The sequence below is a fragment of the Pan paniscus genome, chromosome 5 (genome assembly GCF_029289425.2).
Source record: "Pan paniscus chromosome 5, NHGRI_mPanPan1-v2.0_pri, whole genome shotgun sequence".
NCBI classification, from domain to species: Eukaryota; Metazoa; Chordata; class Mammalia; order Primates; family Hominidae; genus Pan; species Pan paniscus.
In genome coordinates, this window is record NC_073254.2 from 57,192,804 (window position 1) to 57,220,100 (window position 27,297).

The 27,297-nt window shown below is 49.2% G+C and overlaps 1 protein-coding gene across 1 annotated transcript; it reads right to left on the minus strand.

Moving 5' to 3' along the window:
• On the minus strand, window positions 1–27,070 carry PRPH2 (peripherin 2). The gene is made up of 3 exons (XM_003833291.5): window positions 25,829–27,070; window positions 8,417–8,663; window positions 1–2,576 (listed from the first exon to the last, which is right to left on the minus strand). The coding sequence occupies exons 1-3, from the start codon at window positions 26,407–26,409 to the stop codon at window positions 2,364–2,366; spliced, it is 1,041 nt and encodes a 346-aa protein (XP_003833339.2). The 5' UTR covers window positions 26,410–27,070; the 3' UTR covers window positions 1–2,363.
• Window positions 27,071–27,297: the final 227 nt, after the last annotated feature.

The window sequence follows — 27,297 nt, forward strand, 5'->3', positions numbered from 1 at the left end:
AAAAAAAGTAGGCTGGGTCCCTCAGGAGAAAAGGATTTACACCAGCCCAAGGAAAGACTGAAGTTACACACAAGCAAAAACCTGATAGCAGAGACTTCCTGGGCACTGGTAGGTGACCAAAAGGGATGGTCCAGGTTTCTCTCGCAACTACCGGCTACCTGAGAAGACCTGTTAAAATGCAGTTAACCCTAAGCCTGCTCCGAACCAATGAGTGAGATTTATTGTAGAGTCAATTCACTCTTGGTCCTCTCAACAACCTTCAGATTCTCAGGTTGTTCACATTTGCTCCTATAACCTGGCCCCATAGAGACTCATATTTCCCTGTTTGAGGAAATAACGTTTTGGCCAGAGGAGAAGAAAAAATGGCTTGGAGTTTTGCCTAAATTTCTACATTAAAATTCCATGTATTCAGCTCTGGTTCAAACTCCAGCAAATGCTGAGATTATTTGGATATAATAATAGTTACTGTTGTAATAGTCACTGTTCTTACAGGTAAGAGATGGCAAGATGGAGAGATGTGATACCCAAGCCATGTTTATAACAACGATTGTTACCAATGCTTCCCTTAGGGTGGGTTTCTTTTCTTTTTTGGCAAATACTAGCGGTAGTAGGGGATTCTGATATATGTTGTTGAATGGGCTTAAACAGTCATTTAACAAAAGTGATTTTCATACAGTATGAATTTTAATTATCTATTGACAGCTGTTAACAGCATAGTTACACTTGTGGGCCTAGAGCAGCACTTTCACCGTGGTTCTCAGCACTCTTGAGAGATAGCAAGAGCTCAGGGACCTTTGCCAAAGATGGCTGGCTCAGCATTTTTTCAGTATGGATCATTCCTTGGCCTCAACGAGATTCAGAAATCTAATTAAACTTGGGACCAACGTCTGACAGGGTGTCCAAACATCTTGGATCTGGTCTTCTGCTTGGGGGAATTAAGCCCAGAACATACCCCAGCAGCACCAGAAGTCTTATTTTCTCTACACTGAAGTTCTTAGGACAGCAAAGAACGCAAACTCAGTCCAAAGTAACCTATTCCCAAACACTATCGGTCAGAAGCAGAGGTAAGTTATGGACTGTTCCCTTTCTGGTTTTTGCCTTCTGGCCTCGGTCTCCAGCCAGGTAGGAACGAGCTCTCTTGAATGTTCATCCAACTGGTGGAATTATGTTGGGCCTGCCTTGGTCTGGTCACCAGGGCTTGGGAAGTCAGCAAAATCATTCTCTCCTTCCCCTGAAAGCTTCTCTTTCCTAAAGAAAGTGAAAACTCCTGTATTTGCTAGCTCAGGAAGATGGGCTATCTCAAAGAATCTCCTTTGATGCAGAAGCATTCCAGAAATAGTGTTTTTCAAGATGGGTATCTGGGGGGAAGAAACGGAAGAAGCTCCCAGAGGATTCCTTGCCCTTTGCTGTGGACAATTAGTGTTGTCCATGGGGCTGTGATGGCCACCTGTGTGGGTGTCCCTGGGCCCACCAAGAGCTGAGGCCTGGTCTCCAAAGGGTGGACTCATGTCTGATTGTTGCTCCTCTTCCACAGCAGGGCAGCAGCCTACCCCACTGCTTCCACCGATGAGCCACAGGAGATCACCTGGCACTTTAGGGGTGGTGTGGTGCTGGGACACGCCAACAGCCTGACTTCCTCAACCCATGGTTCACTCCAGATTCAGTGACCGAGGGCATGTGAATGGGACACAAAAGCAGGCCTTTCACTGTGTTTTTGGTGGGGGAAAAAATCTCCTGCCTTGAAATTCTCTTGTTCCATGATTAAAGAATCCTGTTTAGAGCCCTCAATGCCTTAAGAGTCCATTATTCTTAGAAAAGTGTAACTTTCCCCCAACTTCTGGCATTAAGCAAACGGCCAACCTGTCAATCTTGGCATTAAAAAAAAAAAAAAAAAAGACAACATGGCCATTTTTCAGATTTCTGTGCTTATGCACCAAGTGACACTTTGGATAGAGTGAAGCAACATGGAGCTCATAAGAGGTAAATTCTAAAAGGGGAGCAGCCCTCAGATACGGCCAGTGGCCATAGGGTGGGACTAAATCCGTGTGAGAAAGATGGGTCCTGGGCTAGTCGTCTGAGACAGCCCCCGAGTCACCAGGAGGGCATATCCTAGGGCAGTGGGCCTGAAGGGAGCTTCACTCACATTCACATTAGCTTCATTCACATTTTGGGTCAGTCATTCAACAACTGTGTGTCAAATGCTTTTAGGGACCCTAAACTTAAATTCCACCGTCAGGGAGAGTCTCTGTAAGATGGTGCCCTCCTTGGGAGATTCAGACTTTCGGAGTTGGATGAGGGGGAGATCCACGTTTCTTGGAGTCCACTATTTCTCAGTGTTCGGGAGGGGAGGGGCCCCAGGGCCCTCAGCCAGCCTCTGGGGCCTGGCCTGCGTCTGCGCCCTCGGCTTCCACCTGGTTGCCCTTGCCCAGCTTCTTCACACTCTCCAGAAAGGCCTTCCAGGTCTCCGGCACGCTCTTCTCCAGCAGCCATCCCTCGCTATCGCTCTCAGATTCCTCGGGGTTGGACACACCATCCAGCGACGTCTGTAGGTAGCGCAGCCCAATTGTAATGGTCACCTGGTGGTGGGAGAGGAGATTTAGAGGCAATCTGGGAGAATCACTGGGAGCTAGACCATTAGGAAACCACAGGAGCCTCAAATTGAGGGTCCCAGAGAGGACTCAACCTGAGCACTGTGGAGTGTGGGTTGGTGACAGCCTGCCCCACGCTGCCCTGTCCTCAGTGCTCAACACACCTGACTCTTCTCCAGCCTCATGTCAGACCCCTCTCCTCCTCCCTTTCCAGCCACCCTGGGCTGCTTCGGATTCGCCCATGCCCCATACTTTCTCCCCTCTAGGTCTTTACCATCTGCTATGCTCTCTGCCTAGAACCTTGTTCCTCTCCACGTTCATCTGTTAATTCATCTTCAGCCCTTGGTGAGCTCGCCTGCAGCTCATCCTCCCTCCCCATCCCCTCGGGTCGCCCCCATCCCAGGTGCATTATTCCTGGGTGCCTTCACCTCTACACCCCATTGCTTGGCACATATTGGGTAGTTCAGTAACTGCCTTGGGTGGAATTAAGAGGTCACCTCCTTTTCTGCATCTGATGTGTGGTACTTTTTTTTTTTTTTTTTTTGAGACAAGTCTCGCTCTGTCACCCATGCTGGAGTGCAGTGGCGTGGTCTCAGCTCACTACAAACTCTATCTCCTGTGTTCAAGGAATTCTCATGCCTCAGCCTCTTGAATAGCTAACGTTGCAGGTGCCTGCCACCATACCTGACTAATTTTTGTATTTTTTTGTTGTTATTGTTGTAGATATGTGATTTCCCCATGTTGCCAGCTGGCCTCGAACTCCTGGCCTCAAGAGATCCACCCGCCTCGACCTCCCAAAGTGCTGGGATTACAGGTGCAAGCCACCGTGCCCAGCCCTTCCATTATTTTGATGAGCACAGTGATGAATGGATGCTGGTAAAAAATAATTTGGATTTGTTCACTAGCATTCACTGTGTGGCAGACTTGGTGCCAAAATGCCTGGGTTCAAACCCGGGCACTTAGCCAGCCATGTGACCAGGAAACCTCACTTTATTCATCTGGTTTGCAGATTTTCAGATGAAGTGGTGCCCACCCCGTGTGGATACTCTGCCACTTTAATATGTGTAAAACACACAGGCCAAGTGCAATGGTGCATGCCTGTAATCCCGGCACTTTGGGAGGCCAAGGTGGAGGGAGGATTGCTTGAGCTCAGGAGTTCGAGACCAGCCTGGGCAACATAGCGAGACCTCATCTCTACTAAAAATAAAAATAAAAATAATTGCCGGGTGTGGTGGCGCGTGCCTGTAGTCCCAGCTACCCGGGTACTTGGGTAGCCAAGATGGGAGGATCTCATGAGCCCCAGAGATGGAGGCTGCAGTGAGCCATGACTCCACCACTGCACTCCAGCAAACACCACCACTGTACCTAGTGCACAGTAAGGACCAACAGAAGAGCAGAAGAGTCAGCTGTAGCTGATAATTAGCTTATTGTTTTCACTTTTTTTTTTTTTTTTTGAGATGGAGTCTCGCTCTGTCACCCAGGCTGGAGTGCAGTGGCACGATCTTGGCTCACTGCAATCTCCGCCTCCCAGGTTCAAGCAATTCTCCTACCTCAGCCTCCCGAGTAGCTGGGATTACAGGCGTCAAAAACTTGGCACCACGCCTGGCTAATTTTTATATTTTTTGTAGAGACAAGGTTTCGCCATGTTGGCCAGGCTGGTCTCAAACTCCTGACCTCAGGTGATCTGCCCGCCTCAGCCTCCCAAAGTGCTGGGATTACAGGCGTGAGCCACCACACCCTGTTTTCATTTTTCTATACTATATTCCATATATTCCGTTAGCCACTTGTTTCTGTACAAATTCCTGGCTTGCTCTCCTCCACTTCTTTGTATGGCATAGCAAACTCTACAAGAGGATGAAGCTGCTCCCTGAGGGCAGGGATGGCCCTTACTCATCTGGCTCACTCAGAATCCCAGCACCTAGAACAGTACCAGGTAGGGGGAGGGCCTCAGTAAATCTCTTTTGAATGAATGCTCTGGGACATTTTATAATTATGGCAGTAGATAATAATAACTGATAGAGTTTTAGATTTATGTTACTGCTATTGTCAACTGGAAGTTGAATAAATATTTTTACAGCAGAAAAAGTCACCTCCTCCATGAAGTCCTCTTGATGTGAACGCGTCCACTCTGATCCCCTCCTGCTTTCCTGAAGGAGGCTCTCTGCACTGTGAGTTTTGCACTTGGTAATGATCCTCCCTTTGGCTCATAAATTAGACATCATCTCCTGACTGGATTGTGAAGCCTAGGCAGGCACAGCCAAGATCAGACTCCTAACATTATGCTCAGCCACCCTTGGCCCATCAGACCTCTGTCCATTAAAGGCCCCAAGTAAAAGGGGCATTTGAATGCCCTCTTCCCAATAAGCTGATCCTTGTCTAATGCAGTCCACTAGATTCCTGTAAAGGTGGGGCCACTAAGAGGCTGCCAATGGAACCCCATTCATTTTCCCACTGACTTTTCTTTTTTTTTTTTTTTTTTTGGAGATAGAGTCTGGCTCTGTTAGAGTGCAGTGTTGAGATCATGGCTTACGGCAGCCTTGACCTCCAGGGCTCAGGTGATCCTCCTGCCTGAGCCAGGAGGATCCAGGACTACATGTGTGCACCACCACACAAAGCTAATTTTTATGTTTTTGTTTTTGTTGCTCAAGCTGGAGTGCAATGGCGTGATCTCGGCTCACCACAACCTCCACCTCCCAGGTTCAAGCAATTCTCCTGCCTCAGCCCCCAAGTAGCTGGGATTACAGGCATGCACCATTAGGCCCGGCTAATCTTGTATTTTTAGGTAGAGACAGGGTTTCTCCATGTTGGTCAGGCTGGTTGCAAACTCCCAACCTCAGGTGATCCCCCGCCTCGGCCTCCCAAAGTGCTGAGATTACAGGCATAAGCCACCGTGCCTGGCCGTCATTTTTGTGTTTTTTGTAGAGATGAGATCTTGCTATGTTGCCCAGGCTGGTCTAAACTCCTGGGCTCAATTGATCCTCCTGCCTTAGCCTCCCAAATCCTAGCTAATGCCTGCTAGGATTACAGGTGTGAGCCACCGCTCCTGGCTCCGCTGACTTCTTTTATGCCTCCATCTCTGGGGCTCATGAGATCCTCCCATCTTGGCCATCCGAGTACCTGAGTAGCTGGGACTATAGGCATGCGCCACCACGTCCAGCAATTTTTTTTTTTTTTTTTTTTTTAGTAGAGATGAGGGCTCACTATGTTGCCCAGGCTGGTCTCGAACTCCTGAGCTCAATGCTAGTGAACTTTTATTACTTCTTTTATATTCAGTCTTCTTTTTGTGTGTTTTCAGGGAATGTGGCCATCTAAATTTCCAGCAGTATGTTCCTCTCCTCATTCTACCCACCCAAGACTCTGTGTCAAGGAGTCAGCGACCAATAAATAGTCATGAATATGCTGTGTTTGCCTCAGCATTAAAAGAAGGCTTCGGCTGGGCACAGTGGCTCACGCCTGTAATCCCAGCACTTTGGGAGGCCGAGGTTGGGGGATCACCTGTGGTCAGGAATTCAAGACCAGCCCAGCCAACATGGTCAAACCTCGTCTCTACTAAAAATACAAAATCAGCCAGGCGTGGTGGTGGGCGTCTGTAATCCCAGCTATTCGGAAGGGGCTGAGGCAGAAGAATCACTTGAACCCAGGAGTCTGAGGTTGCCATGAGCTGAGATCGCGCCACTGTACTCCAGCCTGGGCAACAAGAGTGAAACTCTGTCTCAAAAAAAAAAAAAGTCGGCTTCCTGGACATACAGTCACCCTTTAGTTTCATGTGGTGAGTTAGAGGAGGTGTTTATCAGCCACAGGCAGGATGCACTGGCTGATAGCATTAGGACAGTGACTCATTTAAAGGAATCTTTGGGAATCTCCTCAATGGAAAAAGCTTCCTCACCATATCTTCCTGGCTTTGTACATTGGGATTTTGAAGTTTGGATTTTCTGCTCTCAAGGTAGCTCAAAGCAGCTACCCTGAGTCACCATGCCACCTCATTTACTAACAGGCTCTCATTCAACACCTAGAGCTGTGCCTGGCATACGGGTACATGTTTAAGAAATATCTCTGACCACGTGTGGTGGCTCACGCTTGTAATCCCAGCACTTTGGGAGGCCGAGGCTGAGGCTGGTGGATTATTTGAGGTCAGGAGTTCAAGACCAGCTTGGCCAACATGGTAAAACCCCATCTCTACTAAAAATACAAAAACTGGCTGGGCGTGGTGGTGCACGCCTGTAATCACAGCTACTTGGGAGGCTGAGACAGGAGAATTGCTTGAACCTGGGAGTTGGAGCTTGCAGTGAGCTGAGATCGTGCCATTGCACTCCAGCCTGGGTGACAGAGCAAGACTTCATCTCAAAAAGAAAGAAAGAAATATCTCTTGGCCAGATGCAGTGGCACACACCTGTAATCCCAGCACTTTGGGGGACCAAGGTAAGAGGATTGCTTGAAGCCAGGAGTTAGAGAGCAGCCTGGGCAACATAGCAAGACCCCATTTCTACAGAAGACTCTACGGAGTATGACTCAGGGCACCTGTTTTCAGCTACTCTGCATGTGCCTATAGTCCTAGCTACTCAGAAGGCTGAGGTGGGAAGAGCCCTGAGCCCAGGAGTTCAAGGCTGCAGTGAGCTACGATCATGCCCCTGCACTCCAGCCTGGGCGACAGGTGAATTTTTCTTCTTGTCTCTAAAAAAAAAATAATAAACAATTTAAAATAATAAAAATAAAAAATGAATATCTCTTTAACCAAAGAGCGAATTCAGCACACTCACCGAGGATTTGCTTACATTGCAAGCCCTATAGCTACAGAGAAACTGAGCGTTGCAGATAAGATGAACCCACACATGATTAGACTAACAGGTAAATGAGGACCAGCATCCCAAGAAGCACAAATCCAAACAGTACCCATTTCCTGAACACCTGCACATGCTGTTCATGTTGCCTCCCAATAGTCCCCAAAGCTAAGTGCTGTCACCCCATATAACAGAGAGGTTAAATGACTAAGACCTCGGTACCAAAAAGTGGGGACACAGGATGAACCTCCAAAACATGCTAACTAAAAGAAGCCAAACGTAATATGGGTCCATTTATATGAAATGTCCAAAATACATAAATCCAGAGAACAGTTGCCAGGGGCTGGAGGGCAGGTTGGGAGGTGGTGACTGCTTCATGGGTGTGAGATTTTCTTGGGGGCTGATGGAAGTGTTTTGGAACTAGGTAGAGGTGCTTGCACAACATTGTAAATCAACTAGATGACACCAAATTGTTTACCTTTTATAAATCTCGCCTCAATTAAAAAAACAATTGTCGGTCGGGTGCGGTGCTAACACCTGTAAACCCAGACTTTGGGAGGCCGAGGCAGGCAGATCATGAGGTCAGGAGATCGAGACCATCCTGGCTAATGCAGTGAAAACCTGTCTCTACTACAAATACAAAAAATTAGCTGGGCATGGTGGCACATGCCTGTAGTCCCAGCTATCGGGAGGCTGAGGCAGAAGGATCCCTTGAACCCAGGAGAGGGAGGTTGCAGTGAGCTGAGATCATGCCACTGCACTCCAGCCTGGGCAACACAGAGAGACTCAGCCTCAAAAAAAAAAAAAAAAAAAAAAATTTAAGTGGTGGGAAAGAAACCAAAAAAGAAATAAATGAATAAATAAATAAATAAATACAAAAGGTAGAGGCCCTGGGTGGGGTTCAAGCCCAGACTGATCTGACCCACAGCTCCACTGAAGGCTGTTTCCAAAGAGGGAGGCATGGTCTCCAAGCCTGGCTCCGCCCCCATTAGACCCAAATGGGACCGGAGGCTCTCCCTACCCTCTACCCCCAGCTGGCCCAGGGCCTACCTCGAAGAGCCAAATGAGGAGCGTGACGACACCCATGGAGTTCATGAGGCTGCTGTAGTAGCTCAGCAGGGCAGCCCTGCAGCCACGCACCCACAGGTTGAGCTCCTCCGTCTGGTGGTCGTAACTGTAGTGTGCTGAGTTGTTGGTGATCTGATACTGGATGCAGGGCCGTGGCGAGCTAGGATTGCAGCAGCTGAAGGGGACGCCGTCCACCAGGTACCGCCCATCCACGTTGCTCTTGATTCGACTGAAAGGGAAACAGACAGCTGGAGATGGGCTTCCCGGGCTTCTCACCAGGGGCCACTTCCTCCCATCCCCTGCCTCTGGAAACCTAGAATAGTCATTCACTCGCACACTTGGTATATATTTGCTGTGCGCCCGCTACGTGCCAGCCACTGTTCTAGGCGCTGAAGACAAAAAAAATGAATAAATGCCCCTGCCTTCCTCGACCTTGAGGCAGACGGTAATCCAAGACCCAAGTCAATAGGGAGTATAGAAATTCACCCAACCACTCTGTGCTGCCAGGCGCTTTCTTGGGGCCATGCCTGGTGCGTAGGTGGGTAGGAGGAGCAGCAGGATGGGAGCTGTTGATGGACAAGCATCTGGCTGCCACTGGTGATGCCCCCAGCTCCCTCACCAACCTCATCTCCCCCTTACAGGTCACTGGTGGCCAAGGCCCTTTCCAGCCAGGTGTTTCCAGAAGGCCTGCTCAGTCCCAGGGCCTGTGCAGAGGAAGGGGATGGAGACCCAAGGCAGGCACAGTCCTTGCCCTCGGAGGACTCCACCCCCAGCCAGGTGGGAGCTCCTGACTCACCTAAGGGACACAGCTGCAAGCAGGTTCTCCAGGCTGATGGGCGGGGCTCCCAGCATATCTTCTGCACTTCTATATTTTTGTGTGTATTTGTTTAGAGCTTACCATACATTCACACAGGTTCAGAATTCAAAAGGGATCTTTACAGTGAAAAGTCTCCCCTTCCCCTCAGGCAGGCTGGGTATGTTCTACCTGGCCTGGGGGTGATTACCCAGGTGTTTTATGGTCAAAACTCCCTGAGCTGCACACTTAAGATTCGTGCATTTGGCTGGGCATGGTGGCTCATGTCTGTAATCCCAGCACTTTGTGAGGCCGAGGCGGGAGCCCAGGAATTCAAGGCAGCAGTGAGCTATGATCACACCACTGCTCTCAGCCTGGGCAACAGAACAAGACTTTCTCTAAAAAAATATATATATATCTATATATATATATATAGATATATATATAGATATATATTTGTGCACTTGACTGGGTGCTTGTCATCTAAATAAAAAGTTGCAGCCAGGCGCGGTGGCTCATGCCTGTAATCCCAGCACTTTGGGAGACGAAGATGGGTAGATCTTCATCAAGGTCAAGAGATCGAGACCATCCTGGCCAATATGGTGAAACCCCGTCTCTACAAAAATACAAAAATTATCTGGGCGTGGTGGCACGCGCCTGTAGTCCCAGCTACTCGGGAGGCTGAGGCACGAGAATCACTTGAACCCGGGAGGAAGAGGTTGCAGTGAGCCAAGATCACACCACTGCACTCCAGCCCGTACGACACAGTGAGACCCCGTCTCAAAAAAAAAAAAAAAGAAAAAGTTGCATGTAGGCCAAGTGCAGTGGCTCACACCTGTAATCTCAGCACTTTGGGAGGCCCAGGTGGGCAGACGACCTGAGGTCAGGAGTTCAAGACCAGCCTGGGCAACATGGTGAAACCTCATCTCTACAATTAATAAAAATACAGGCCGGGCACGGTGGCTCAAGCCTGTAATCCCAGCACTTTGGGAGGCTGAGGCGGGTGGTTCACGAGGTCAGGAGATCGAGACTATCCTGGCTAACACGGTGAAACCCCGTCTCTACTAAATATACAAAAAATTAGCTGGGCGTTGTGGCAGGCGCTTGTAGTCCCAGATACTCGGGAGGCTGAGGCAGGAGAATGGCGTGAACCCAGGGGGCGGAGCTTGCAGTGAGCCGAGATCACGCCATTGTACTCCAGCCTGGGCGACACAGCGAGACTCCGTCTCAAAAAAAATAAAAATACAAATACAAAAAAATTAGCCAGGCGTTGTGGTGCATGCCTGTAGTCCCAGCTACTCGGGAGGCTGAGGCACGAGAATCACTTGAGCCCGAGACGCAGAGGTTGCAGTGAGCCGAGATCACGCCAGTGAGACTCTGTCTCAAAAAAACAAAAAAAAAAGAAAGAAAAAAAACATTGCACGCGAAGAATGTGTTACATAATAGACTTTTAGAACATAATAGAAAGCATAACTGTTTCTAATAGAGATTATTTTAAACAATGTTCATTGAATTGGTCACGAATCTCTTAAAAGATGTCCATCTTTTGCTTCTAAATAAAATCTCTTTAATATAAAATGCCTCTCACTCCTCATCTCTCAGCCTCCAGGTCCTGACCGCTATGGCCAGTTCCACCAGAGAGAGGCTTCATGCATGGACAAGCAAACATGTTTTCATTTTTCCTGTTCTTTTTTAATTACTGCAAATTAGAACATTATATACATACTGTCTTGAACCTTTCTTTTTTCCCTTAGCAATATCTTGGAGATCTTTTTTTTTTTTTTTTTTTTTTGGCAGGGGTGGGGGATGGAGTCTTGCTCTGTCACCCAGGCTGGAGTGCAGTGGTGTGCTACCATGCCCAGCTAACTTTTGTATTTTCAGTAGAGATGGGGTTTTGTCATATTGGCCAGGCTGCTCTGGAACTCCTGATCTTGAGTGATCCGCCTGCCTCAGCCTCCCAAAGTGCTGGGATTACAGGTATGAGCCACTGCGCTCGGCTGAGATATTTTCGTATCTGTCTGTGGAGTGTCCTGGATTTTTGTTTTTTAATGAGCTGCATGGTATTCCCATTGCGTGGATGGCACATGGGTCCTAGCCAGTTCCAGACTGATGGAAGTTTGGGTTTTTCCCAGTCTCTCGTTAATACAAACATGGACATCAGTCATTTTGCATATTGTGACTATATGGAGCAGGTAAATTCCTTGAAGATGGATCCTTGCATCAAAGGGTGATCTTGCCAGATACCTGCCATTTTTCTCCTCTGGTCTCTCCTGCTGGGGGCTGAGGTGGGGGCGCGGTTCACAAAGCCCAACCAACCATGCTCAGGAGAACCTGTCCTCCACAGCCACATCCACACAGGTCAGACTTTTGATCTTTGCCAACCTAATCTTTGAAAAACAGTATCTCAGAGTTGTTTTCATTTCCATTTTTCTCATTATGAGTGAAGTTGAGTGTCTTTTGGTGTGCTCAAGGGCCACTGGTGGTTCCATTTCCATGAACCATGTTGACTTCCGCCTATTATGATTAAGACTTTCTAGGAGGGCTGCATGAGGTGGCCTGGGTCATGGCAACCATGTTTCCACACGCCCTGTAATCCCTGCCCTCTACTTCGTGGGCAGAACACACTGCCCAGAGACCACATGGCCCTGGGTGGCATGGGCAGCACAGATCGGTGATAAGAGCCGGACAGGCTGGGTTTACTCCTGGCTCGCCCACATGCCAGCTCCATCCCTCTGGACAAGTTCCTTAACCTCTCCCTGCCTCTGCTTCCTTATATTTGAAACAAAGGATTACATGAAGTGATACATGTAAGAGTGCTTGAAGAGTGCTGGTATTAATACATAGTAGCCATGCGCTGTGAGCAAAAGCCACCTCACTGGGCAGGTGGCCGAGCAAGAGCCATCGGGGTGGTACTCTGAGCACCTGGGAGCTGACATCAGGTTATAAGAACAGAGCCCACCACGCCATATCATATCATGGGAGAGCCCTCCCTGGGGAGTTGGCCGTGCAGGTTCTACCAGCTGTGGCAAAGAAGCTGTCAGCTCCTTGAGGGCAGGATCGTGCAGGCCACCCTCCATGGTGGGCCTGACACGGAGCACCTGCCCGCTGGCACTGCCTGCCCACCACTCAAAGCCCCACTCCAGCCATGTGCGTGGGGAAGGCAGAAACTGTGTCTTGCTCAGCTGTCCTTCTGCAGCCCCTCTCTGGGCACCGGGCTGTTGGTGACGGAAGTGGGGCAGGGGTGGGAAGACAAGCTGGAGCAGTGTGAGGGGGGCCTTCAGCTCGGGCCTCCCGCTCCCCTCTACTGGCCCTCTGGAGGGGCCAGTAGCCCTGGACACACTGAGCAGATGGCATCTCTGCAGTGGTCCCTCCCTTCTTCCCCCAAGACCTTCCCCAAAGTGTCCTCCTCAAGGCTAGGGGCCTCCCAACCCAAATGCTGTCTGTCCCACCTCCTGACCTACAGGCTGTCCCTGGAGCCTTCCCCTCAGTACAGTGTCCCAGCTGAGCCATTGCCAGTGTCCTGTGGACAGGGTGGGGGTGGTTGAAAGCACACCACTGAGTCCTAAATATGTATTTGGGAGCCATGGAGCTTAAACTCTGTGGACCTGCGTGAGCTGGGAGTGATAGCAGCTGCCTCTCAGGGGTTATGGGGGATATAAATGAGACAATTCGAGTCACGCATTTGACACAGGCTGGACACGCTGGAGACCTCAGAAAATGTTGTCCCTCCTTCCGCTTAGAGCCATTGGATAAGACCTGGAAAACCATCGGATTGTCCTACAGAGGAGCAAGTGGGGCCCAGAGGAGGGCTAGGCCTCGCCCAAAGCCACACAAGAAGTCGGGGTCCAGCCGGGCGCGGTGGCACACGCCTGTAATCCCAGCACTTTGGGAGGCTGAGGTGGGCAGATCATGAGGTCAGGAGTTCGAGACCATCCTGGCCAACGTGGTGAAACCCCGTCTCTACTAAAAATACAAAAAATTAGCCGGGCGTGGTGGCGGGCGCCTGTAATCCTAGCTACTGGGGAGGCTGAGGCAGAAGAATCACTTGAACCAGGGTGGTGGAGATTGCAGTGAGCTGAGATCATGCCATTGCACTCCAGCCTGGGCAACAGAGTGAGACTCTGTCTCAAATTAAAAAAAAAAAAAAAAATTGGGTCCAGCCCACAGCAGTTGCCCACTGGTCCCATTGGAGTTCCCCACCTCCCTTGTCCCTCCTGACTTGACCTTTCATTCATTCACTCACTTGATAAATATTTGCTGTGCGCCTGCTACCTGCCAGCTGCTATTCTAGGCGCTGAAGACAGAGCAGTGAATAAATGCCCCTGCCTTCCTCGATCTTATGGCCTAGAGGGTTGAGGTAGACGGTAATCCAAGACCAAGTCAATAGGGAATATAGAAATTCACCCAACCACTCTGTGGGGCCAGGCCCTTCCTTGGGGCCATGCCTGGAGGGTAGGAGGAGCAGCAGGACGGGAGCCGCTGATGGACGAGGATCTGGCTGCCATTGGTGACACCCCAGCTCCCTCACCAACCTCATCTCCCCCTTACAGGTCACTGGTGGCCAAGGCCCTTTCCAGCCAGGTGTTTCCAGGCCTGGAAGTTAAATTTCCTGGAAAACTGTGAGTTTTCTCCCCTCTTCCCTGTCCCAGGAGTCCTTTCCTAGCCACCACCACCTACCCTCACGTACCTACCAGGTGGCCCTAAGGTGGAGCAAACCTTGCACACCCGCCTCATGCACACTAAGGTGTCTGTGATGTGAGGGTCAGGCCTAAAACTGTGTGGGCTGAGGCCAGCAGAGGCTCTGAGCCGCCCTCAGTCTGCAGGCTGGGCTTGCGGACATTCCCCGTCTCCCCACCTCGCCTCCCTGAGCCCCCAGACAAGTCACCCTACTGGTCTCCACCAGGCTGTCTCCCCTCACACTGGGGCTCCCTGAGTCAGGGCTGTGTCTCCCCCTCAGACTGGGGCTCCCTGAAGACGGGGCTGTGTCTCCCCATCAGACTGGGGTTCCCTGAGGACGGGGCTGTGTCTCCCCTCAGACTGGGGCCCCCTGAAGATGGGGCTGTCTCCCCTCAAACTGGGGCTTCCTAAAGACAGGGCTGCGTCTCCCTCACACTGGGAACTTCCCAGTGTATTCCCAGGGGCAACATCCAGGTCAGCCTGGGGGAAAAGGCCAAGCTTGGTGAACGTTGGGACCTGCCTGGGTCACCAGCCTGGGAACTCCTGGGGTCTCTCACTTCTGGAGCTATCCCTCCCCCATTCCAAACATCATCTTGTTTACTCAGTGCTTGCCCTCATTCCAACCACAGATTAAGGCTCCTCTCACCCTCTTAAGACAAAGCCAGGCAGAGGAGAGCGCCTTAGTGGTGAGCCGGCTATTTATATCACAGCGTGTTTCCCAGGCTACGAATTTCACTCTGCGCGGAAGGGGCCGGGGACGGTGGAGGAGGAGTCACTAGGGTTTGAAAGGGTCTTGATTAAGATAAGAACTATGTTCTAGGCCACTCTCCCATAAGCAAGGCACAAAGAGCCTGGGAAAATGATCACGTCTGAGTTTTTCCAGAAAAACCAACATAATTTAGTAAGTGAATCAAATTAGTAAAGCCAGCCATAGGGCAATGAGCAGGGGTATACCTGACAGTGGGTCATGCCAAGCAGAACGCTGGCTGAGGGACACCTGTGAGACCTTGAGAATTGGCCTAACCTCTCTGAGCCTGAGTTTTCTCATCTAAGAAATGACATTTTAAACACTCGACAGGGGATGGTGGAAATTAAATGGGATCATACACGTGGAGCATTTGGTACACACTATGTGCTTAGTATGCTTTGATGATTGCTTTTTTGTGTAGTGCTGTGGTTTGAATGTGTCCCCCAAAGTTCCTGTGTTGGAAACGTGAGGCCCAGCATGTCAGTGGTGAGAGATGGGACCTTTGAGAGGTGACTGGATTACGAGCGCTCTGCCCTCATGAGTAGATTAATGCCATTATCATGGGAGTGGGTTCCCGAGGAAAAGGATGAAATCGGGCCCCTCAGCAGATGCGGGCCCCTCCACCTTGGACTTCCCAGCCTCCAGAACAGTAAGAAATAAATCTCTACTCTTTATCAATTATCCAGACTCAGGTATTCTGTTATAGCAGCTCACAGTGAAGTAAGAAAATAAGTCACTGAGTGTGAGGTACTATAGACGGTGAGGGGTGACATGAGGAGGAGACACAGCCCCGTCCTCAGGCAGCCCCAGTCTGAGAGGGGAATGCAGCCCTGTCCTCAGGGAGCCCCAGTCTAAGGGGAGATGCAGCCCTGTCTTCAGGGAACCCCAGTTTGAGGGAAACACAGCCCCATCCTCAGGGAGCCCCGGTCTGAGGGGAGACACAGCCCCATCCTCAGGGAGCCCTGGTCTGAGGGGAGACATAGCCCAGCCCTCAGGAAGCCCCAATTTGAAGGGGAGACACAGCTCTCTTCAAAGAGTTCCCGTCTGAGAGGGGAGAAACCCCATAGAGTCAAGTTCTAATCTTCTTCTTGAGATGTCTACGAATTGTTTAAGAAGAGCAAGCAGGTACCTGTAGTCTGTGGGTTCCCTGGGAAGAATGGTGAAGAGCAAGAGCTTGGTGCCAGCTTCTCCCTCAGACTGGGACCCCAGGCTGGGCCTTCCTGGCTGGTAGTTCCTGGTTCCAAAATGTCTGAGCTCCCGCATGTTCTACCTCTCACCCCAAGACACTGCAGCTCTGCTCATCCTGCAACCTTTAAAAGAAGTGTTGTAAACTGACTGAAGACCTCATGTCCTTCCTCATGTGCTACGGTAAGATACACAGAGCGGCACTGTAGGAAATGTTCTTGCCACAACTGAGCCTGATCCAACCATACCTCGACCCAGACTACTGGTTTATGAGGAAATACAGGGGACAGAAGAACAAGTTAGACAACGCCATTTGGCTGCAATTGCCCAACTCCAAACTATGGGGGATTCTGCAGGACACGTAGCCCAGTTTCTCTCACACATATGGTATGAAAAAGGGGACAGTTTTCTAGTAAAACAGACAGGAAACCAAACAACCAAATGCAAAGCATGGACTTGGTTTGGATCCTGAATTGACCAACTGTAAAAAGCATTCCGAGACTATCAGGGAAAACTGAACATAGACTGGGTATTGATTGATATTGCCATTAACTCTGTTGACTATGACTGGTCTTGTGCTTATGTTCAGCAGAAACAAAAGGGCAAAAAACAACTAAAGCCTCTTTATCTGTTGGAGATGCCTATTAAAGTATTTACAGGTAAAAGGAAAGTATGTCCAGGATTTGCTTTAGGATATTCAGAAGGGGAAAATGTGTTTGGGGGAGGGTAGTATAGATGAAACAGGCAAAATATTGATATTTGTTCCTAGGTGATGGCTAGGTGATAGAGACGGGGTTTCACCATGTTGGCCAGGCTGGTCTTGAACTCCTGACCTCAGGTGATCCACCCGCCTCAGCTTCCCAAAGTGCTGGGATTACAGGCATGAGCCACTGTGCCCAGCCTGGTTTTGAACTCCTGACCTCAGGTGATCCACCCGCCTCAGCTTCCCAAAGTGCTGGGATTACAGGCATGAGCCACTGTGCCCAGCCTGTTTTTTCCTTTTTTTTAAGAGACCTTGGGCTCAAGTGATCCTCCCACCTCAGCCTCCAAGTAGCTGGAGTTACAGGTGTGTTGCCACCACACCTGGCTAGGTGATGGCTACATGAGAATTAATTATAATGAACTCTCTACTTTTGTGAAAGCTTGAGTTTTTTTCTATAATAGAAGTCGGAAATGCAATAAAATAAGATAAAAGAGCATCAGTTGAGAACTACAGGCCTGGCACAGTGGCTCATGCCTGTAATCCCAGCACTTTGGGAGGCCAAGGTGGGTGGATCACCTGAGGTCAGGAGTTCGAGACCAGCCTGGCCAACATGGTGAAACCCTGTCTCTACTAAAAATATAAAAATTAGCCAGGTATGGTGGTGGGCACCTGTAATCCCAGCTACTTGGGAGGCTGAGGCAGGAGAATTGCTTGAACCCTGGAGACAGAGGTTGCAGTGAGCCAACATGGTGCCACTGCACTCCAGCCTGGACGACAGAGTGAAACTCCATCTCAAAAAAAAAAAAGAGAAAGAACTACAAATCTCTTTCACTGATACCTTGCTCTGAAAAGACAGAGTCAGTGAGGGAGACAGCATTCCTGGACTTGGCTCCTCCCTCTGAGAGCCTCCTCCAAGTGTAGCAGGAAGTGTGTCCCCCTCTTCCTGGCCCACCCAGGACCACCAGGCCAGGGGAGGGAGATGTGGGAGGTTGAAGCCCAGTGACAGCCCCATTTACCACAGGCGCCGCAGAGCCCGGAATGGTGTTTCTAGTTTCTGTGGGGCCACCTCGTTATTATCTGAGACGTTGGCACAGAAGCACTGGAATCCAAACCTAATCCATCCATGTTTTCCAACCCTGCATCATCTCTGCCCACCCCTTTCCCTGTCCTTCTTGGAGAGGAAATGGAGAAGAAGAAGACAGGGAAAGGCCGGGAGCGGTGGCTCACACCTGTAATCTCAGCACTCTGGGAGGCCAAGGCAGGAAGATCACCTGAGGTCAGGAATTTGAGACCAGCCTGGCCAACATGGAGAAACCCCGTCTCTACAAAATTACGAAAATTAGCTGGGCGTGATGGTGGGTGTCTGTAATCCCAGCTACTCAGGAAGGCTGAGGCAGGAGAATCGCTTGAACCCGGGAGGCGAAGGTTGCAGTGAGCCAAGATCACACCACTGCACTCCAGCCTGGGTGACTGAGCAAGACTCCATCTCAAAAAAAAAAAAAAAAAAAGACAGGGAAAGACAGGGAGAAGAGGGAGAAAAGCAAGACTTCCCGTACCCCAAGCAGCCTGGATAATTTGAGGTTTCTGTCACTCAGTGAGCAAACATTCATTTAATGCCGAATGTATGCAAGAGGTACTTTAACATCACTGGGAAACAGGAGAGTAGGGTGAAAAGAGCAGAATTAAAATCTAACATGCCATATAATGGAATATTATTTCACCATATAAAGGAATTAAGTTCTGATATATGCTACAACATGGATTAATTTTGAAAACACTATGCGAAGTGAAAGAAGGCAGACACAAAAGGACAAATGTTATATGACTCATTCATATGAAATGTCCAGAACAGGGAAATCTATAGATACAGAAAGTAAACGAGTGGTTACTTAGGGCTAGGGGGAGGGAAGGCTAGGAAGTGAAAGCTAAATGGTGTAAGGTTTCCCTTAGAAGTGATGAAAATGTTCTAAAATTGATTGTAATGCTGGTTGTCCGACTGTGAATATACTAAAAACCATTGAATTGCATACTTTTAATGGGTACATTGTATAGTGAGTGAATTATATCTCAATAAAGCTGTTTTTTCTTTTTGTTTGAGACAGGGTCTCACTCTGCTGCCCAGGCTGGAGTGCAGTGGTGCAATCTCAGCTCACTGCTGCCTCAATTTCTTGGGCTCAGGTGATCCTCCCACCTTAGCCTCCCAAGTAGCTGAGACTATAGGCACACACCACCACACCTAGCTAATTTTTGTATTTTTTGTAGAGATGGGGTTTCACTATGTTGCCCATGCTGGTATCGAACCCCTGGGCTCAAGTGATCCATCCACTTCAACCTCCCAAAGTGCTGGGATTACAGGTGTGAGCCACCACATGTGGCCGAAGCTGATTTTCTTTTTTTGTCTCCCCCACTTCCTATTGTGTGATCTTAGACATGTCCCTTAACCTCTTGGGCCTCAGATTTCTCATATATAAAATGGAGCTAATAATACCAGCTGGGTGCAGTGGCTCACGCCTATAATCCCAGCACTTTGGGAGGCTGAGGTGGGTGGATCACTTGAGGTCAGGAGTTCGAGAGCAGCCTGACCAAATGGTGAAACCCCATCTTCACTAAAAATACAAAAATTAGCCAGGCGTGCTGGCACATGTCCGTAATCCCAGCTACTCAGGAAGTTGAGGCAGGAGAATCGCTTGAACCCGGGAGGCGGAGGTTGCAGTGAGCCGAGATCATGTCACTGCACTCCAGCCTGGGCGACGGGGCAAGACTCTGTCTCAAACAAACAAACAAACAAACAAAAACTAAAAAAGATTAAGACAAAAACTTCCCAGGAGGAGTTTTGTGCAGGATAAATGTGGGTCATTTCCCCCTCCCAAATGACTTGGCAACATGGTCATAGGCAGGTTGGGGATGGGGTGCAGTCACTGGGCTACTCCCCTGAGACAGAGCAGCCAAAACTCAGGTGCAGTGGCTCACACCTGTAATCCCAGCAATTTGGGAGGCCGAGGCAGGCGGATCACTTGAGGTCAGAAGTTCGAGGCCAGCCTGACCAACATGGTGAAATCCCGTCTCTACTAAAAATACAAAAATTAGCCTGGTGTGGAGGTGCACGCCTGTAATCCCAGCTACTTGGGTGGCTGAGGCAGGAGAATCTCTTGAACCCAGGAGGTGGAGGTTGCAGCAAGGTGAGATCGTGCCACTGCACTTCAGCCTGGGTGACAGAGTGAGACTCCATTTCAAAAAACAAAACAAAACAAAACAAAAAACTCTTGTAAATTCCCATAAAAATATGGAATTGTTTCTGCCTGATCTTATTCATTAGATCAGGAAACTTCAGGAGCCAGTCCCGGATCTTAAAGATTCCCCTGAGAAATCTCCAAAACCTGCCCGCCCCTCCATGCTTACTGAGGCAATGCACTCTATCCTCAGGTTTCTGGGGGGCCCCAAAGAGGGGCACAAGTGGGGAGGTCCTAGGGAGGCCAGAATGCAAGCACCCAGCTCCTCCTCTCAGGAACTGGACTGAAGATGCCAGAAAGTGAGGACCTCAACTTTCTCTAGCCCAGTCCGGTGAAGTGCCCACTGCACAGAATGGAAAGTTATTCCAGGAACAGAGCCTGCAGAAATGCCTGGAAATCACTGTCACCAGACACCGCCCATGCCCAGTCTGTGTCAGAGGAGGATCCCTGTGGATTTTCTCCAGGCTACCCATGCTCAGACCAGCTCATTCTCCTGGGATCGCTTCCCCACAGTCCTCAGGTCAAGCAGGAGAAAGAGGCTCACCCGAACCTCTTTGTTGGCTCATCCAAATTTGATGGGGAGAAGGGAAACAAAAAAAAGGAGAATTCTGCCTGGCATGGTGGTGGGTGCCTATAATCCCAGGTACTCTGGAGACTGAGGTGGGATGGTTGCTTGAAACCAGGAGTTCAAGACCAGCCTAAGCAACAGAGTAAGACCCCATCTCTTTTTTTTTAAGAAAAGATTTTTTTTTCTTTTTTTTAAAGCAGGGTCTCACTCTGTCACCCAGGCTGGAGTGCAGTGGCACAGTCTTGGCTCACTGCAGCCTTGACCTCCCAGGCTCCAGGGATTCTCCCACCTCACTCCCAAGTAGCAGGGACCACAGGTGCATGCCACTATGCCCTAGCTAATTTTTTTTGTTTGGTTTGGTTTGGTTGGTTTTTTGTTTTTTGTTTTTTTTTTTTTTTTGAGATGAAGTTTTGCTCTTGTTGCCCAGGCTGTAGTAGAATGGTGCCATCTCAGCTCACTGCAATCTCCGCCTCCCAGATTGAAGCAATTCTCCTGCCTCAGCCTCCCAAGTAGCTGGGATTATAGGCGTGTGCCACTACACCTGGTTAATTTTGTATTTTTAGTAGAGACAGAGTTTCACCAAGTTGGTCAGGCTGTTCTCAAACTCCTGACCTCAAGTGATCCACCCGCCTCAGCCTCCCAAAGTGCTAGGATTACAGGCGTGAGCCACCTCACCGGGCCTTTTTTCTTTTCTTTTCTTTCTTTCTTTTTCTTTTTTTTTTTTTTTTTTTTTTTTTTTGGTAGAGGTGAAGTCTCATTGTGTTGCCCAGGCTGGTCTTGAACTCCTGTCCTCAAGGGATCCTCCTGTCTCAGCCTCCCAAAGTGCTAGGATTACAAGCATGAGCCCGCACCTGGCCAAGAATTTCTTTTAAAAAGATCTTGTGGCCAGGAGCGGTGGGTCATGCCTGTAATCCCAGCACTTTGGGAGGCCAAGGAAGGTGGATCACTTGAGGTTAGGAGTTCAAGACCAGCCTGGCCAACATGGTGAAACTCAGTCTCTACTAAAAATACAAAAAAAAAATAGGTGGACATGGTGGTGGGCACATGTAATCCCAGCTACTTGGGAGGCTGAGACAGGAGAATCAACTGAACCAGGGGGGCGAGGATGCAGTGAGCTGAGATCGCACCATTGCACTCCAGCCTGGGCAACAAATAAAAAAAGAAAAGGATCTTGGTGGATGATAACCTCCCTCTCCCTGCCCTTTTGCCGGCCTCACCTCTTTGCCTTCAGAATCCTAGCCCGGGGGGTGCTGCCGAGATAATCCGGAAGGTAAATGCTTACCATTTCTCAGTGCTTGCGATCTCAAAAAAAATAAATATAACTTACATTTTTCAGGGAAGCGTTTTGGAGAGCCAGCTTTGTCATGTAAACTCACTAAACCCTCCAAAATGAAGCCATGAAAACATGAACAGAAAAAATTTTTTAGTTTTCCTTGGAGGTGGGAGTAAATGCCATTCCACAGTCTCTCATTCATTCCTTCTTTCATTCCTTCTACCAACAGATAAGGGCTGTGCTCTGGTCTCAGGCACTGGTCCTCAGGCAACCCAGCTCTGAACAGCTTTCTGAACATAATCCCAGGAGCCTCACTTCCCTTGCAGGCCTTGTTCAGTGATCATGTAAAAGTCTGTGGGACTGGGTGCGGTGGCTCATGTTTGGAATCCCAGCACTTTGGGAGGTTGAGGCGGGAGCATCACTTGAGCCCAGAAGTTAAAGACCAGCTTGGCCAACGTGGTGAAACCCCATCTCTACTAAAAATAGAAAAATTAGCCAGAGGCCAGGCACAGTGGCTCATGCCTGTAATCCCAGCAATTTGGGAGGTCAAGGCAGGTGGATCATCTGAGCTCAGGAGTTCGAGACCAGCCTGAGGGCAACATGGAGAAACCCTGTCTCTACCAAAAATACAGAAAATTAGCCAGATGTGGTGGCTCACGTCTGTAGTCCCAGGTACTCGGGAGGCTGAGGTGGGAGAATCGCTTGAGCCTGGGAGGTGGGAGTTGCAGTGAGCCTGGAGAGTGAGACCATCTCAAGAGAGTGAGACCCTTTCTCAAAAAAAAAAAAATTAGCCCAGCGTGGTGCCACACACCTATAATCTCAGCTGCTTGGGAGGCTGAGGCATAAGAATAGCTTGAACCCTGGAGATGATGGTTGCAGTGAGCCAAGATTGTGCCACTGCACTCCAGCCTGGGCGATAGAGTGAGACCCTGCCTCAAAATAATTATTAATTAATTAATTAAATAAAAATAAAAGTCTGTGGGAAAGTCTCTCTGCAAAGGTGGCCCTATCCGACTGTACCCTTGGAAGAACAGGTAGCCCACTGCAGTATGAGGTCACTGGAGGTTCTGAAAAGGATAAAAGCATTTCAATTCTAAGAAATTTGTGTGCTAATTCATATTTTTTTTTTCTGAGATAGGGTCTTACTCTGTCACCTAGGCTGAAGTGCAGTGGCATGATCTTAGCTCACTACAACCTCTGCCTCCTGGGCTCAAATAAATTATCCTCCTGCCTCAGCCTCCTGAGTAGCTAGGACCACAGGTGCAAGCCACCACTCCTGGCTAATGTTTTTATGTTTTGGGCTTTTTTTTTTAAGAGTCAGGGTTTCATCATGTTGCCCAGGCTGGTCTCGAACTCCTGAGCTCAAGTGATCCTCCCACCTCGGCCTCCCAAAGAGCTGGGATTATAGGCGTGCGCCACCGATCCCAGCCCTAATTGTGTCTTAAGACAAACTTTGTGGAAAGTTAAAGCCAAAGGTCCATTTTTCTCATGGAAATTTAGCCTAAGGGAAATAAAAGACACAGAGAGAAGCAAAATGCTCAAAGATGCCCATTCCAGTGTTACTTATAATAGAGGTAAATAAAAATCTGAATGCTTGCCTAAGCATGTACTTTCATTCAGTGGACTTCCTTTTTTTTTTTTTTCTTTGAGACCGAGTCTCACACTGTCTCCCGGGCTGGAGTGCAGTGGCAAGATCTTGGCTCACTGCAACCTCCGCCTCCCTGGTTCTCTGGTTCAAGCAATTCTCCTGCCTCAGCCTCCCGAGTAGCTGAGATTACAGGCATGCCACCACGCCCAGCTAATTTTCTGTATTTTTAGTAGAGATGAGGTTTCACTATTTTGGTCAGGCTGGTTTCGAACTCCTGACCTCGTGATCCACCTACCTTGGCCTCCCAAAGTGTTGGGATTACAGGCGTGAGCCACCGCACCTGGCTTCAGTGGACTTCTTATGCAACCATTAAACATGATCATTGTGGACATTATGCAAATGTTATACTATCAGATTACAAAATGGAACACTAAATTGTCTTTTTTTTTTTTTTTTTTTTTTGAGACAGAGTTTTGCTCTTGTTGCCCAGGCTGGAGTGCAATGGCGAGATCTCAGCTCACCACAACCTCTGCCTCCCAGGTTCAAGCGTTCTCCCGCCTCAGCCTCCTGAGTAGCTGGGATTACAGGCATGCATCACCATGCCCGGCTAATTTTGTATTTTTAGTAGAGACGGGGTTTCTCCGTGTTGGTCAGGCTGGTCTCGAACTCCCGACCTCAGGTGATCCGCCCGCCTCGGCCTCCCAAAGTGCTGGGATTACAGGTGTGAGCTACCGCACCCGGCCCTAAATTGTCTTTATACTATCATTACACTGTATGACTATGTAAATGTTAACAAGACTAGACTGAAACTGAAATGTAGAAAAAACTAAAGGCATTAATCAAGTTATGGGTGAGAAGCTAGCTTGAATTTGTTTTCCTATTTTGGCTTCTCTTAATATTACTGCTGTATTTTTTGTGCGTGTAATAGAAGAATTTTTCCAAGTCAGTGGAGTTAGGAAAATTTCTCACCAACAAGTTGGTATGGGACATTGAAGGAGTTTTGATTCAGCTGAATATTTGCCTGAAATTTTGGATCCATTGACCATTGAGAGTGGAGTGACCTAGATAATTCCTTCACTCTGATACAAAAGGGGATTTGGAGTTACCGAGAGATTTGAATACATCTATCCAAGAACTGACTCTATGCAGGAGACAATCAAGGGAAATGATAGAGGAAAAGATGAAAAGCCCCTTCTCTGTGAGCCTCTGCTCACAGAGGCTGGTTCTACCATCGGCCTCTCCCACTCCCCAGAATTCCGCTTGTCCCCCTGGCTTCATGCCCTCCTCGGGAGATTTATATAAATCGTGGCATCTTGTGCTGCCCCTGCAGACCTGTCACCTGGGAAGGGCACAGCCCTTTACAATCCTCTCCTGACTGGGGATTTGCAGCAGTAATCTCCATCCACAAGAAAATAAAATCCCAAGAAGTGACCTTCACTTGGACGTCCCTTCCATCTGCAGGGCAGATATAAGCTAGCTATTTGGGCATCATTAATGTTGTTTTGGGCTTCAAACATGTCCTGCTGCTGGTGCCAATGCCCTGAGTTCAAGTTCCCTTTGGACTTGCCAGCCTCACTGGGAAGAAAAAAAAACCACCCTTAGGAATAACTGAACCCCTAACCCCAGCCAGGTAGGGTCGAGTCGGACAGAAAGAAGAGGTGAGGGAGAGCGGCTGCCTCAAGGCAGGCTGCCCTTCCCCTGAAAAGTCATTCGAGCCCCAGGTTGGTGGGTGTGTTGGGAAGAGCAGCCCGCTGGAGCCAGTGCACAGGCTGTTCCCTCCGACACAGTGGTCGAGAGTCTCTCTCTCACCAGCACCTCCCACAGCCCATCGCAGCATTTTACTTTTACATATGCCAAGAATACTTTAGAAATGCTTTATCACATTGCACTATCATGACTCGCTAAGTAAACACCAGCAAGCATTTAATGAGTACCTGCTGCATGCCAGCTACCAGCCAGGGCTAGGAGGTGACTTCCAAAATTACCTATTCTATTCCAGTGCTCATTTAAAAGATGGGCAAGCCAAAGCGCAGAGTGACTAGTGACCTGCCCAAGGTCACAAGACCTTGAACAACAGAACCAAAACTTCACCCTAGATCTCATGACTTCCCCTTCCTATGCTCTTTCCAACATATCCAGACAAACATCTTGGGAATGGATGCTCAGGGTTGAAAGGTTGGAAAACAAGGGAACTAACTAGGAAATTTAAACTTCTGGGACTGAATCCATCTACTTTGAATGAATGGGACAAATAGCCAAATAGTACCTCAGTATTTGTGATCTATGAATGACTTCCATCCCTCGGTATAAAGTGGACACACATTGCTGCCTGGCTCTTCATCCCAAGGGGCTCCTATCCAAACAGCTTATATAAATTGATACCTTCCTACCACCTTAGCCAATGTTAGGTTGAACCCTATGAAGTTGTCATTTTTTATGGGTCAAAGAGGTAGAATATTAGCAATTTCATATGGTTCCACCTGATACACCCTCACATACGCAGTAATAAGTTGTGCACCCGATGGAGAGGAAAAGGCACTGGGTGCGGGGAGAGGGGCTGGTCAGAGGCCTGAGCCTCAGTGTCCCCAATATATTCATAGCTCTGACCCCAGGACTGGAAGCCACTCACTCTTTGACTTCTTTGGAGGAAAAGTCCAGGTAGCGATTGCTGATCCACTGAATCTCAAACCAGTCCCGAAAACCGTTGTTGCCACAGCATTTGAACTCGATCTGCAGCATGTCGATGGTCTTCTTCATGAAACACCTGCCAGGGGTGTCTGTGTCCCGGTAGTACTTCATGCCGTTCTTGAGCCCTTGGCCCAGGGTGTTCTCCAGCGAGCCCCGAAGCAGAAAGCAGCAGAGAGCCACAAGGAAGAGGATGATGTTGAAGAGGACACAGATAGCCAGGTACGGCTTCAGCCAGGGCTTCCATCTGGCATACTTGGCTGGGTCCAGGGCGTCGTAGCAGATCTTCCCAGACAGCGAGTTGAAGACACAGGATAGCACCCCCATCCCTATCAATGAGTTGGGCACAAAATGGCTCTCAGAATTATTCATCACATCGCTCCTCTTCCGGAGTTCAATCTTCAGGAACAGTCCTAGGCTGAAGATGATGATGCCAGCCAACACGGAGAACCAGTTCATGAGCCAGAGCCCTTGGGCCAACTTGACCCGCTTCTTCTGGTCAAACTTGACTTTCAGTAGTGCCATGCTTGCCAAGTGTAGTCCGGGTTGCTTCCCACAGCACAGCTCCCACCCCAAACCTTAACGAGCCCAGAGGCGGAGACTTAGGGCCTTGGGAAAAGTGCAGATGGCCCAAGCTGTAGGGAGCTGCCCTGGGGGCTGCCCATGTCGAGTCCCACTAGCCTGGGATCCCCGTGAATGCAGTAGTGGTGGCAGGGGTCTCGGAATCACAGCTTGAGCAGGGGATAGTCCTGGTCCTGGGCGTTGTTTCTTCAGCGCCCTTCCCAGCCAAGAAGGGGCAGCCTGAACGCTGCAGATTAAAAGTGGGATCCACAAGACGTTTTGCTAATCTCTTTAGCCAGGTTCATCCCATTAGATAAAGCCATGCCACTCTCAAAACATGGTCAAAAGCAGCCTCCAGGTACATGCTGGACCAGAGAGCTCTGGGTACAGCTTGGAGAATCAGGAGCAAAGGGCAAGACTGGCCAGAAGAATGGGCTGTATCTGGATGTCTGGCTCAGACCGTGTTGCTCCCCAAAAGCATATTTCCAGGCCAATCTCCTTCAACATTTAAAACTTTCTGTAGGACAAATAAATTGTTATCCTCTCTGAGAAAAGAAATGACAGGGCCAGGCACAGTGGCTCACACCTATAATCCCAGTACTTTGGGAGACCAAGTTGGGTGGATCGCTTGAGCCCAGGAGTTCAAGACCAGCCTGGGCTACATAGGAAGACCCCATCTCCACACACACACACACAAAAAAAAAAAAAATACAAAAAAATTAGCTGGGTATGGTGGCATGCACCTGTAGTTCTCCCAGCTACTCTGGAGGCTGAGGTGGCAAGATCACCTGAGCCTGGGGAGTTCAAGGCTGCACTGAGCCATGATCGTGCCACTGCACTCCAGACTGGGTG

Excerpts from the sequence above, each read along its gene's own strand:
- PRPH2 (XM_003833291.5), bottom strand. The coding sequence starts at position 26,409 with ATGGCACTACTGAAAGTCAAGTTTGACCAGAAGAAGCGGGTCAAGTTG. Across the intron at positions 8,664-25,828 it reads TCCTCCAAAGAAGTCAAAGA|TCGAATCAAGAGCAACGTGG; the intron begins GTGAGTGGCTTC and ends TTTCCCTTTCAG. Across the intron at positions 2,577-8,416 it reads TCCTCATTTGGCTCTTCGAG|GTGACCATTACAATTGGGCT; the intron begins GTAGGCCCTGGG and ends TCCCACCACCAG.